We start from the raw sequence: 14,565 nt of genomic DNA, 5'->3' as shown, positions 1-14,565 counted from the left end.
ATCATCAAAATACCGAATATCGGGAGGTACCGTTATATGGAGGCTATAGGAAGACGTGGACCTGCACAGACAATTTTCTGCCATAACGAACTTCAAATGCCAAATTTGAAACATTTCCAGTGAATAATGTCGCTAAAATCATCAAAATACCGAATATGGGGGGGGGGGGGGGGGGGACCGTTATATGGGAGCTATACGAAGACGTGGATCTGTACATTTTTCTGTCATAGGCAGTAGTATCTATGGCGAACTTCAAATACCAAATTTGAAACAATTCCAGTAAATAATGTCGGTAAAATCATCAAAATACCGAAAATCGGGGGGTACCGTTATATGGGGGCTATACGAAGACGTGGACCTGAACAGACAATTTTCTGTCACAGGCTGTAGTACCCATTACAAACTTCAAATAACAAATTTGAAAATTTTCCAGTGAATAATATCGCTTAAATCACCGAAATACCGAAAAAAGGGAGGTACCATTATATGGGGGCTTTACGAAGGCGTGGACCTGCACAGACAATTTTCTGTCATAGGCTGTAGTATCTATGGCGAACTTCAAATACCAAATTTGAAACAATTCCGGCTAAAATCATCAAAGTACCGAATATCGGGAGGTTCCGTTATATGGGGGCTATACGAAGACGTGGACCTGCACAGACAATTTTCTGTCATAGGCAGTAGTACCCATTACAAATTTCAAATACCAAATTTGAAACATTTCCAGTGAATAATGTCGCTTAAATCGCCGAAATACCGAAAAAAGGAGGTACTATTATATGGGGGCTACACCAAAACGTGGACCTACATGACCTATTTTCCATACCAAAAGTCCTGCAGACATAATATACATTTGGTTAAAATTGTATCAACCTACTTCATTTTGTTCGGAAGCTAGAGTGATTTCGACTTAGAATTTTATGCTGATCAAGAATATATGTGCTTTGTGGGGTCTAAAATGTATATTAGTTAATTGAGCGAAACATATTTCCACAAGTGCTCCATCCTGACATGCAAGTCATTGTGTGAATTGAACGTATGAAAACGTGAAGAGAAATTTTGACAATATGAAGGTTTTCAATCACAATGGTATTTTTCGTCGCTACCTACACGGGCCTTGAGACTACCCAAAGCATTCAAATTGTAGTAGAACTTTCCCCATGTCCTCTTGAGATGATAGGGCTTATGAATTTATCGTATGATTGTACTCGGCGGAAGACCTCCATCATAATCTGTTATTGTCAGTTATTATATAGGAAGAACAAATCACAGGGATAGATGCTCGATTTGTCGGGGTAAAATAACAAGCCATTTTTACCGCCACCGACCGAAATCGTTTCGAATGCTTTTCATCCCTGCTTGCTAAAATGTATTTACAATAACTCAATTTCAGTAAAGTTATTTTGTAACCACTGATTTAAAATAAGCCTCAAAGTATGCAGTAGCAATCAACAATTAATTTTAGAGATTTTTCTTTTTTGCCAAAAGATGTCGTGCCATCGATCCATGAACATATCAAATCATGAAATATTTGTTCAAATATTGACCCAATAATTTCCAATGCAAAAAAATCAGGGCCTCTATTCTGCTTGTTTTCATTATTACTTATCGACTCATTTGACTTTTCGATTTGTTTCCACTTTTCCAATGAATGCGCCAAAAAGCCCTGAGGAAAATGTAATGCAAAATGAGCGAATTAGCAATGACTAAAACAGGAGAGCTCGATAACCCGATATGGTATTACAGAAAGTTCTTAGTTATAGAAAACTCCTGTCTTTGAAAGAACTTTATGAAGTTATTAATTTTTTAGAGCCCTGTAAGTTTTTCTTTAGAGTGCCTCTTTCTATAACAAATCCTTAAATTTTAGGGTCTTCTTTTTATACAGGATCTCTTGAACTTATAGAAGATCTTCTAAAATACCACAATATAGACGTATATCTCTAGAGGACCTTTAGAATGCCTTTTTTGATGGCGAAGAAACGAAATTTTATTTACGATTGGGTTAACTCCTTTGGGTTGAATTTTTCATTGGATGTTGGGTTGCGAATTAGCGCTGAAGTGGCCAAGAGAGGCTCATTACCTCGAGATGGTGAAATTTAATCGAGATTTGGAAAAATTTTACTTAGAAAAGTTTTCTTTTCATTTTTGGATCCTTTTAGAGATTTAATATGTATTTCACGCTGAGTTGGTGAATGTAGATGGAGGTCTTTTCCAATAGAAAAAACGAGAAATTTTAAAATCATTCGAACTAATCTGTTTAATATTTTTTATTATATTGTAATTCTAAAACATGTTTTTTAAAACTTATAGGAAATAATCAGCATAAGGATATTTCTTGAAGAATGAATTCACCAAGGACTTCACAATCAAACTAATAGACTTCGATATATCGGCTTGTATTTCACGATACAATTCCTTCCAGTTGGCATTGATGAATTCATTGGTGGTGTCCGTCAGCGCCTTGTCACCATCAAACAATGAGTCAAAGTGAAATTCAACATGTTCAGGTTCGGCTTCCAATTTAACATGCTCCAGGGCGGCATGGGTTTGACCATTTCTTTGTATGGCTTTCAAATCAAAGGCATATTTAAATTGGAGATTTTCTAAGGGAATTATGTTTGAATAAAAATTAAAATAGGTAGTGAAATGTAATTATGGCAAGGGTTTACTTACTGCACACCAATCTTAGGGTACCCTCACCCTTTATTGGCAGTATCATAACTTGTCCATCAATAATGTAATGACCCTTGAAGTTTAGGTGTTCTATTATTCCGGTTAAGGAGTTGCGACCGCTCATATCTGATTTGAAGCCCCTAACATAAGGACATTAATTTTAAATATATTATAAAATATAAAAAAAAATCCAACTTACTGCATATGAGAAACATTCATGGTCTTCAGACCCTCCAATTCCAAATCACTTAGCTTAACCTCAACATTAACCGGACTGGAGGGATTTCTCTTCAACATCATGGTTTTAATGTGCAAAGGATCGAATTGTGTTAAACCGATTTCCGGAAGTCCTGCATAGTATTTTCCAATAACCTCGTTGGTGGCCTTGACAATGCATGTTTCTTCCGCAAATTTACACTTGGGAAAGTTGGGAGCTAAGGAGAGAGAGAGAGAGTAAATTATCGATATGTATATTTTTTCACCTTAAACCAAGAACTTACGAAACTGAGTCTGGACCACAGCCAAAATTGTTAGCACACCAAAGGCGGTAAGGAATTTCATTTTTAATTTATTAATTGAAACTTTACACCACCGTAGCTAAAATTTAACTGAAGTTTTCATTTGAAATATTTTATTTTATATAATTTTTAATATACGGTTTTTAATATACTATTTATGTTCTATATTCAAATGTCGTTGTCCTATTCGAATTAAAGGGATTATAACTACCATGTAAATATTACACACTCAACATGACACCACAAAATTCAGTGGGTTTTGGGGGTTTTTACTTTGTAATGTCTCAGATCCAATTGTGTCATAAGTCATATTTCGAACACGAGCTCATTCAATTTTATTTAATTTTAATTGACGGCATGTAGTCTGCTTGTTGTGTCCGGGCAAAATTACCCCGTTTGTAGAACATAAGCAGCAGTTTGTTGGCATTTTTTTTATTTACAATATGTGTCACAGGAAAACAATCGTATAAATTTAAATGTTATTTAAATTTCATTACCGGCGTGTATCGGATTAATGCCAGCGATAGTAGTAAGGAAGAAATGACGAAAATATTCGATATTGGAAAATATGTATGTAGAATGGTTTTATTGCCGTAAAATGTATTTATATATGTATATAGGAGACAATCGAGAGTCCTTCTATTGAGAATTTTTTAACTTACCAGATCTCCATAAAGATTTATAGCAAATCACAGGCTATCTAACATATTAACAAGTTAAAAAGCAGTAAGTTCGGCCGGGTCAAACTTTGAATACTCTCTACCATTTGGAACTAATTTGAAAATTTAAAAACAAATAAAATCCTTAAAAAATTCTGTTAAATTTTAAAAATACCGAATATTGCCGTTATATTGGGGTCTATCCGACGTGGACCTACATAGGCATTGTTTGCCATTAGCCATTACCATACTCAAATTCGAAACTTGAAATAAACGGTGAATAATGTAGCTAAAATCATCAAAATATCGTATATAGGGAGGTACCATTATATCGGAGCTGTGCGAAGACCTGGACCAGCATAGACAATTTTCTGTCACAGGCTTTACCATCCATTACTAACGTCAAATACGATATCTCAAACAATTTCGGTGGGTATTGTACCTAAACTCGTCAAAATACCGAATATAGGAATTTACTGATATATGGGGCCTATACGAAGACCTGGACGTGCATAGACATTTTTCTGTCACGGACTGTAGTTCCCATTACGAAATCTAAATACGTAATTTCAAACAATTCCGGTGAATAATGTCACTAAAATCATCAAAATACCGAATTTTAGGGGGTACCGTTATATGGGGGCTATACGAAGACGTGGACTTGCTCAGATAATTTTCTGTCATAGGCTGTAGTATCCATTTCGAACTACAAATACCAAAGTTGAAATAATGCCTCCATAGTATGGTGGAGGGTATAAAAAGGCCTCTAAGATCGTCTTCACCTCATCGCCCACAAAATCCTATGCAGTGTGCTCTGTGAACCTTTATACCCTATGATCAATGAAATGATTGAGTCATGTCAGTGCGCTTCTAGACCTGGCAAATCCATCATCCACCCAATCTTCACACACTGCAGTCTTTGCATGATGACTTGCGGCCATCAGTACATATAGAGAACAGTTCAGTACCAAATGAGGTTTCAGATAAAAAAACAGTCTTTAGTGTGTTCATTTTAGTATCCCGTTGGAGAAGGTCTTGCGAAATATAGAAGTGAATAGAAAATACACCATATACAGGGTGAGATGAAAAAACTGCAACCAACTTCAGACTGCTGTCATTTCCAAGCCACCCATCCACCAGCTGTTAAAATTATTCCAGTGACAGCTCATTATATTGTTTACAAGCGTACAAAAGGATTTTGGTGGGAATTTTCCAGAAAAGAAGTTATTCGTGATGGAATTCAAGCGTGATATTGTGATTTCTTTATATTTGACTGGAAAACCACAAGTGGCTATCGTTAGAGCACTCCAGAATTTAAACGAGAATAAATCTTTTGTGTCTCGTACCATCGCTAGTTACCGTGATACTGGTAGCGTAGTCCGACGTCAAGGAAGTGAACGAAAAAAAAAAACAGCAACATCAGCAGAAATGGTACGAAAAGTAAAGAAGCTACTTGATCGAAACCCTCGTCGCACTGGGCGAAAAATGGCTCGTGAGCTGAACATATCGCAATATTCCATTCGGCAAATATTGAGAAATGAGCTCGAGGTAAAGCCATTGAAATGCCAAAAAGTGCAAGAACTTACACCACAACGGAAAGAAAGTAGACTCAAAAGAGCTAAAGAGTTGTTTCGCTGGGTCGAAAGAGGTGAACTGCCGAATCTCCGATGAGAAAATATTCCGATGAGATTGTCCAGCATTTTGCAAAAAAAAAAATTATCGTGTTTACTTGCCAAAGAGGTCAGCTGAAAATGTGCACCTTTGGTTGGCCACCCGAAACTCAAGCGCCGTCCATGGTGATGGTGTGGGCCGCCATAACAGCCGATGGTCGCTCTCCGCTTGAATTAATCGACCGTGGCATCAGAATAAATGACGAATATTATCGCGAAAATATTCTGGAGGGTGTATTAAAGCCTTGGGCACGCAAACATTTTGGCCGCAGACCTTGGACATTCCAACAGGACTCAACACCACCGCTCTCAGCACGCTCTATACAAGAATGATTACATAATGAGGTTCCTCGCTGCATTTCCAACGCACAATGGCCACAAAAATCTCCGGATACCAATCCGTTGGACTATTGTGTCTGGAGTATTTTGAAAAGCAAGGTTGGCACTTAAAAATACCAAAGTTTTGGCCACCTAAAGCAAGCGCTTCGCCGGGAGTGGCCTAAAATACCGCAGAGCAACATTCGGGCAGCATGTGACGGTTTCATTGGCCGTTTGAAGGCCATAATTTGTGCCAAAGATGACCAATTCGAACAAATCTAAACTTATTCTTAACTTTGATGCTATTTCCGACATTTTTTGCTTTTACTCAATAAAATTAAAAAAAGGTAAAAATGATGGTGTTTGACTTTGTTGCAGTTATTTTATCTCACCCTGTATGTTCGAGCTATATCCAAATCTGAACCTATCTTTACAAAATGTTAGGCACTTATTTCTGAGCTGTACCTGGTGTCTGGTATCAAAGATCATTTTTGTCGAGTGCATATTACGCATGTGAGGGACTTATGACCCCAAATCGGATCGATCGGATCGGATGAAACAGATATATGAGAGCCATAACTATATCTGAATCGATTATCACCAAATATGAAGTACTTGTTTCTAGGGTGAATTCAGTTTGAATTGCCAAGATTCAGTTCATTTGGAATGATATTGAAACCTGAAATCGGTTGAAGATATATATGGAAGCTTTATCTAAATTTGAGGAAGACGCGATAAAGTTCAAATGGGCAATATTTATCCCCTTTTTTCAGTACCTCCCAAGAAAAGGTAAGCGTTTTTAAAAATAACTCTCGTAATATGTGAAACTTAGCACATTCGATAATTTTGGCCTATGCCAGAGCAAGTTCGAAAATAGAATATATCGGTACACTCTTTTTGTAGTACCTTCTACACAAAAGTTCAAAGATTTTAATTTTTTCAAAAAGTTTGAAGGATCTGAAGAATGTCTATAGAAGACCTCCATTAAGTATTGTATCTCTAAAGACCTGTCCGAGATAACAACGATTTGCGAATACAAACTCTTTTCATAATTTTCTTAACTAATTTATTCGTAACATATAAACATATCTACAAAGTATAACAACCGAACGTTATTTATCACATTTTACAAAAAATGATCCGCAAAGGGATGCTTTTCGTAGAAGGCATTAATCATTTGTTTTATCAGCAAACTCAGCGATTTCGAAAAGCTTGGCAATATTTCTTTGGTTATATCCTTGGAGTTGGTGTTGATGAATTCATTCATATTGTCGCCCAAGGCTTTGTCGCCATTGAAAAGGTTTTCAAAATGGAAATATGTTTCTCCTGGTATCAAATCCATTTTGACATGTTCCAATACGGCATAGGTTTTGCCATCTTTTTCCAGGGGTTTCAAATCAAAAGCATATTTGAGTTGAATGTTTTCTGCAAGTATCGGTTAGAGTGTCTTAGTTCCATTAAAATTTAGAGATCTTTCGCTTACTCATTTTAATTTCACACTGGCCATTACCAACAATGGGCAGCAAGAGAACACGTCCCTCCATTTCATAGTGACCCTTTAGTACGACTTCGGGTACAGTAGCTTCGAAAACGTTGCGACCCTTCATGTCGGCATTCAGACCACTGTTGTTTTGTGAAAAATTAGTTTGTTGCATAAATTATTAATTTGTTATTTACATTTGTGTTCGGAACTTACTCAAACTTGGTGACATGCATATTCTTCAATCCCTGCAATTCGACATCGGTAAATTTAAAACCCACATTCACTGGACTCGTGGGACTCTTTTCCAATTCGAATACTTTAATACGCAATGGATCGAAGGGTAATAAATTCACATCCCGATTGCCACCATAGTATTTCTGGGTAACTTCATTGGCAGCTTTGACGAGACAAGAGCCATCACCATTCTTACATTTTGGAAAATCCGAAGCTGGGAACGAAGGAGATAGACAATAATTGATTTGAAGACACAAACACTTTTTGAATGAATTTAATTTTCTTCACCACACTGGTTTTCTTTTTAAAGATTTCAATATTTTTGTTTTTCAAAATTCCGTGTGTGATATTTACAAACACTACTCACGATAATCGGCCCGCACCAGCGTTACAAACAAAATACTGCTAATAATTGTTAAACATTTCATTTTCACTTAAGCTATGGCGATTCGCTCAAATACCCGAATTTAATTTAACTGTAACAGTGCCGCCGTTTCGTTTCGCTTTTTATACCTAATTTGTTTTGGTTTAGAACGTTTGAAACGTCACATTTGCAAATTTGGAAAACAAGTTTCGGCAATTGATATGCCAGCCTTCTCGTTGATTTCCAGCTCTTCAGACCCTACTTTCGATTAATAATTCGGAATTATGTCATTGTATTGTTTGTTTAATGTCGATATTTTAAATATCTCTTCGACGCTGATGAGTAGTTGGGCGCCATGAGAAAATAGCAAACAAAGAGAGATTCTTTCAAAGGTTGAACAGTAATATAATCTTGATGTCTTATTTTAAAAAGACATTTAATACACTCAGGCACGCGATATTGATTGATTTACATGTGTGATGTGATGTGATATGTGATTGGAATAAACAGAAAATCGACAATCTATTTAATATTGAAAATCTAATATTTTACACCCTCGTACCAGCTATAAAAATACTACGAACGCATGTGATTGTTCGCTGGTTGCTGCTTTGCTTGATTGTCGATGTCGTATATATATATATATATATATGATCGGTTGATAGTTATCTACTTAATTTATCTAGTCAAAACAGCATAAAAATATACATCACCAAGACGACTACAACATGAATATTGATAGGTTATTAATTTTTACCATCAATCTCCCAAAACTCGTATAGGTTTCATTCTAAAGCCAGTTAAGTCGCCAAAGCAGAACTTTGAGAATTTGAACATGGTTTTTAGGAAAACATTGTTGACCTCTTCAAACTCGGTAGGCAGATTTGTGGAGGGCCAATGTAGGTGTTTCCCAATTTGAAAATGTTCAGTGGTACCTAGACACCGCAATAAATTTGTCTCCTCGTGACTTCAATTGTCCTTTTCTATAAAGAAATTTTCCAAATATTTCAAACCGGCAGCTAATACATGATGAAAATTTTATTTAAACGTTGGGCGCCACTTAGTCTCCGGTTTTCTGATACCCTACCCTCTCTCTCTCTCTCTCTCACATGGAACGTTAAAATGTATATGTACAGGGGGAGATAAAAAAGAAAAAAAAAAAACTGCAACAAAGTCAAACGCCATAATTTTTACATTTTTTTTTTTAATTTTATTGAATAAAAGCCAAAAAATATCGGAAATAGCATCAAATTTTAAAATAAGTTTAGATTTGTTCGAATTGGTCAACTTTGGTACGAATTATGGCCTTCAAACAACCAATGAAACCGTCACACGCTATCCGAATGTTGCTCCGCGGTATTTTGGCCCATTCCGGACGAAGCGCTTGCTTGTTGTGGTCGACACTTCGGTATTTTTTAGTGCCAACCTTGCTTTCCAAAATACACCAGGCACAATAGTCCAACGGATTGGTATCCGGAGATTTTGGTGGCCATTTTACGCTGGAAATTAAAAGAGGAACCTCATTTTGTGACATTCCTGTTGGAATGTCCAAGGTCTGCGGCCAAAATGTTTGCGTGTCCAAGGCTTTAATGCACCCTCCAGAATATTTGCGCAATAATATTCGGCATTTATTCTGATGCCACGGTCGATTATTACGAGCGGAGAGCAACCATCGGCTGTTATGGCGGCCCACATCATCACCATGGCCGGCGCTTGAGTTCTGGTGGCGAACTGAAGTTGCACATTTTCAGCTGACCTCTTTGGCAAGTAAACACGATAATTTTGTTTGTTTACAAACTGCTGGACAACGAATGTTTTCTCATCGGAGAAAACCGAATTCGGCAGTTCACTACTTTCGGTCAAGCGAAACAACTCTTTAGCTCTTTTGAGTCTATTTTCATTCTGTTGCGGTGTAAGTTCTTGCACTTTTTAGAATTTCAATGGCTTTACCCCGAGCTACTTTATCCAATATTTGCTGAATGGTATATTGTGATATATTCAGCTTACGAGCAATTTATCGGTCACATGCGACGCGGGTTTCGATCAAGTCGCTTCTTTATTTTTCGAACCATTTCTACTGATGTTGCTGTTTTCTTCCGTCCACTTCCTTGACGTCGGGCTACGCTACCAGTATCACGGTAACGAGCGATGGTACGAGACAGAAAATATGTATTCACATTTAAATGCTGGAGTGCTCTAACGATAGCCACTTGTGGTTTTCCAGCCAAATATAAAGAAATTACACTATCACGCTTGAATTCCATCACGATTAACTTGTTTCTGGATAATTCTCACCAAAATGCTTTTGTACGCTTGTAAACAATATAATGAGCTGTCAGTGGAATAATTTTAACAGCTGTCGGCCTAATGACGTAGAAATGATAGCAGTCTGAAGTGGGTTGCCGTTTTTTCATCTCACCATGTATAATAGATTTTGAGTTGATGGAAATTTTGAAATGTGCCAAGTCCGAATGGAATCGGAAGTTAATTTCACGTTTTATGAGCTTCATTGATAATCAAAATTTTGAACCTCTTGTGGGGGAGGTACCAGTAGGAGTGGACCTATATATCCCAACAGCAGATCCTGTGTTGGTAGAAATAATGGGATGTGTGAAATATGAAGAGAACTGGATGCTTATTTCGAATTTTATAATCGTTTTGTTTATTCAATTTGGACCCTTTGTGGGGGACGTTCCAGAAGGAATGGTCCGATCTTTACAATCTTTATATTGGGCTGATAGAAATATTGAGATGTGCCAAGTCTGAATGGAATCGGATTTTAATTTCGCGTTTTATGAGCATCATGGATATTCAAAAGTTTGACTCATTGTGGGGGAAGTATCAGAAGGTGGTGTCCGAAGACCTTGAATTAATAAAAATATTGTGATATGTGCAATTTGAATTTTTGTATGAGTTATAATAACTCAAAATTTTGACCCTTTGTGGGGAGGTACTGGATGGAGTGGGCCGATATTGTCCATTTTCGCACCTGACCTAGCACTGAAGCAAATATTAGAATTTGCAAAGTTGGAAAATCTGATTATCCTTCCCCTTTCCGTGCAGTAAATCTGGTACCAGAAGGAGCGGACCGATATTAGCTATCTCCGAACTCGATCTAAGTTTGATAATAATATTACGATGTACAAAGTTTGGATCAAATCGAATACTCCCTTCGAGAGTTATCACGCGCACTAGCCAGCCAGTCAGACAGACAGACTGACGGAAGGACATCGTTAGATCAACTTCAAATGTTCTGAAACGAATTTGGTCCAAAAGACACCTAGTGTCTAAAACCGTTATTTCGATGAGGCACGATACCCTCTCTAGCCATATGGCTGAGGGTTTAAAAAAAAAATTTTTTTTGTATAATTCTCGTATATTCTCTTGTTTGTAGGATACATGCTTAATTTATATCTTCCATTATAATCTGCTAATTAAGCCATTTGATTTAATTTCCAAAGAATGGACAATTTGTATTTAATTGTTTCAACGAAGAACTGGATTCATCCATAAATGTATAAATAATCAATTATAGTAAAACCAAACACAATCCTATTTTTAAAAAAAAAGACAAAGAAAACTTATCGCAATTTGGGCGCCATAATTGCCGTAAATCAAGAGCTGTGGTTTTTCCATAGACAAATTGTGTGCATTTTATTTTTATTGGTTTCATACTCCTCCATGGTAATGCATATACTTAAAATATGTCTTCAATAATTAACTAATTAAGTCATTTAAGTAAATTTCCAATGCAATTAATTATTTAGTTGCTTAAATTAAGAACTAGACTCATCAATAAAAAAAAAAAAAACATCAACTACAGTGAAACGTTAGCAAATCGATTCGAATGGCTATTATTTCTAAATACAGTAGTCAAAAGACAATGGGTAAACAAACTGTGAAAGTGAAATTAAAGAAACCCGCTTTATTCAGGCCGCCGATTACTTCATAGCTATACCCTACACCATGACATGCAAAATATGGACTCAGCCAAATTAGATTAAATTATAAAAATAACCCGGAACAAAAGCTTAGGCTTTTAAATATGTATATATGAGTAATTAATTCTAACAAATTTCACGTGTTCTTCATATTCGATATTCTTCCAACGGCACGAAAGCCTATTGTCATAGGCATTTAGAGTATCGTATAGTCAATGACGACTGATATTGATCTTCTATTGGCTACTGGTTTTAAATTTATTCCTAAGTGATTCATAAACAAAAAAAAAAACAGTTAATTTAGAATTTATTGCGTACTCGTTGCCTAAACACAGGTGTAATTCTTTGGGAATATTTTTTTTCTACAAACGTAGACAGATAAATGAAGCGATAAAACCAAACTGATAACAGAACACACGTTTATTGTACGGCGAACACACGTCCGACACCTGATAGATGGGCTTTTCTAACGCGAGTGTCCCAAACCTTCGATGGTAGAAGAGGAATAGGTTGTCGCTGCGGGGAATACCTTATTAATTCGTCGTTATTAAACTGCTCGATTACCTGTAATTGTTCCCGCGAGATTTCTATTACTAACCAATTTTCGAAGGATGCAGCTCAGTCTAGGAAACCTAGAACGCTAGCCATAAGAAAGTTATCTATTCGCCAGAAATTTTGTTGATGGACAGGCGCCTTGGGTTCAAACAGGTCCTAAGAATCTGTGTACAAAATATTTTGTACATACGATTGAGGCGCTGGGAAAATCTAACCATTAAAAAAAAATTTCAAAATTGTCAGTTTCCAAGCTGTCATAAAATATCACATGTGTACAATTCAGTGACAGATAAGAATAATTGTGTGGCTGCGGTTGGGCTAAGTTAGGTCAGTTTTTGTAGCACTTAAGAAAAATATATTTAAATAAAAATCAGACAAACGAACCAACAAGTAGTAAAATTTGATTCTCCCGCTTACGTTAGTAGGCCCAATATTCCAAAGTAAATCAATGTTGTTGTGCAATGTAACGCCCAGATAAATTAATCTGGTCTATTACGAATTTCATTACCTCCAATTAACTTTAGACATTGCAAGCTTTTTTATTAATACTAATTAATACGGTTGCACGACACGAATCGTAATTTATAATAATTCGGCAATATGACGTTTACCGCCTTAGGCCAATAATGCTCATTAACTCGATAGTGCCGGTTTGGGTTACGTTAAGACAGACTTTCTATTAAAAGGGGGCTTGACAAAGTTAAGTTAAGAATTCCCTGAATCATTTTCTGTCTTCCAAGTAACAAAATCGTTCGCTGGTAATACATTACCAAAGGGGGCTTAGGCTCGTTGTTTCGTAGGAGTTTCAACTCGCTGTTTCACAGAAGCTTAAGGCAAATAATTCTCATTAACTTGGTAATGCCGGTTATATATGGTGTTCAGTTTGGGTTAAGATGAAACAGACTTGCTACGGCAGACGGCTTGGCGAAGGGTAGTTAGTGCTTTTCTGAATCATTTTCTGTCCTCCGACTAAAACAAAACGTTCGCTAGTAATTCATTATCACACTCTTTGTTCAGCAGGAGTTTCGAATCGCAGTTTTACAGCAGCTTTTGTAGTAGTCATAAACTGTAGTTCCAGCTAGAATAGTTTCCTAACCATTGTAGACCACCCAAATAGCTAAATCCGAACATACCTACAGTGAGCTGCCGAACACGAACGAGTTCCTATCCATCCGTAAAGTTCTATACATTGGCTGCCGAATACGAAGTGCTAGTTAGAATAGTTTCCTATCCATAGTATACAACCCAAATATCTAAAGCTGGACATACCCACGGCGAGCTGCCGAACCCGAACGAGTCTCTATCCATCTGCGTTGACATCGGCCCCGAGCATATCTACAGAGAGCTGCCGATCCCGAAGTAGTTCCGATCCATCTACAAAGGCCTAGACATTAGCTGCCGATTCCGAAGTGCCAGCTAGAATAGTTTCCTAACCATTGAAGACGACCCAAATAGCTAAAACCGAGCATACCCATGGTAAGCTCTCGATCCCGAACGAGCCCCTATCTATCTGCGATGACATTGCGATCTAGCGATGTCCGTCCGTCCGTCTGTCTAGCAGGCTGGTGGGCACGAAAACTTTCGAAGGGTGTATCCGATTTGATCCAAACTTGGTACATCGTAATAATATTGTCAAACATAGATCGAGTTTGGAGATGGCAATATTAACATCCGATTCCTTTCAGACTTGGTACATCTCAATATTTCCTTTAATACAAAATCTGTTATAAAGATGGTAGAGATCGGACAATTTCTTCTGGTACCTCCTCCACGTAGGGTTCAATATTTTGAAAAACAAAACGCTCAAAGAAAACGAAATAAGCACCCAACTATCTTCAAATTTCACACATAAAAACATTTTTGCTAACACAAGATCTGTTGTGAATATGATATATATCTACGAACCCCTTGTGGTACCTTACCCACTAAGGTCACAATTTTTAATACTTTTATCTGTCATAGGTTGCGAAAAAGTCAACGATTCTTAACAATTTCCTATATCTAAATATTTTTTTCAACCAGAAATCTGATACGAATATGTAATTTATCGGAATCTATTTTAGTATAAATGTTTGGATGTACCAATATTTTTATCTGTATTAGATGAAGTATGAAAATGGAATACTTCGTACCGCTTTATATGTCGGCGA

The 14,565-nt window shown here is 36.9% G+C and overlaps 2 protein-coding genes across 2 annotated transcripts; both read right to left on the bottom strand.

The window, feature by feature from the left end:
- Positions 1–2,304: 2,304 nt before the first annotated feature.
- LOC131807215 (protein takeout-like) lies at positions 2,305–3,293 on the bottom strand. The gene is made up of 4 exons (XM_059132298.1): positions 3,174–3,293; positions 2,873–3,107; positions 2,674–2,813; positions 2,305–2,603 (listed from the first exon to the last, which is right to left on the bottom strand). Exons 1-4 carry the CDS (start codon positions 3,232–3,234, stop codon positions 2,305–2,307), a joined length of 735 nt encoding a protein of 244 aa, XP_058988281.1. The 5' UTR covers positions 3,235–3,293.
- Positions 3,294–6,890: 3,597 nt separating this feature from the next.
- LOC101888147 (protein takeout) lies at positions 6,891–8,077 on the bottom strand. The gene is made up of 4 exons (XM_005188161.4): positions 7,923–8,077; positions 7,535–7,769; positions 7,322–7,461; positions 6,891–7,263 (listed from the first exon to the last, which is right to left on the bottom strand). Exons 1-4 carry the CDS (start codon positions 7,981–7,983, stop codon positions 6,965–6,967), a joined length of 735 nt encoding a protein of 244 aa, XP_005188218.3. The 5' UTR covers positions 7,984–8,077; the 3' UTR covers positions 6,891–6,964.
- Positions 8,078–14,565: the final 6,488 nt, after the last annotated feature.

Source organism: Musca domestica, unplaced genomic scaffold (assembly GCF_030504385.1).
Source record: "Musca domestica strain aabys unplaced genomic scaffold, Musca_domestica.polishedcontigs.V.1.1 12, whole genome shotgun sequence".
In the NCBI taxonomy this organism is placed as follows: domain Eukaryota; kingdom Metazoa; phylum Arthropoda; class Insecta; order Diptera; family Muscidae; genus Musca; species Musca domestica.
This window is presented reverse-complemented; position numbering and strand designations above follow the sequence as displayed.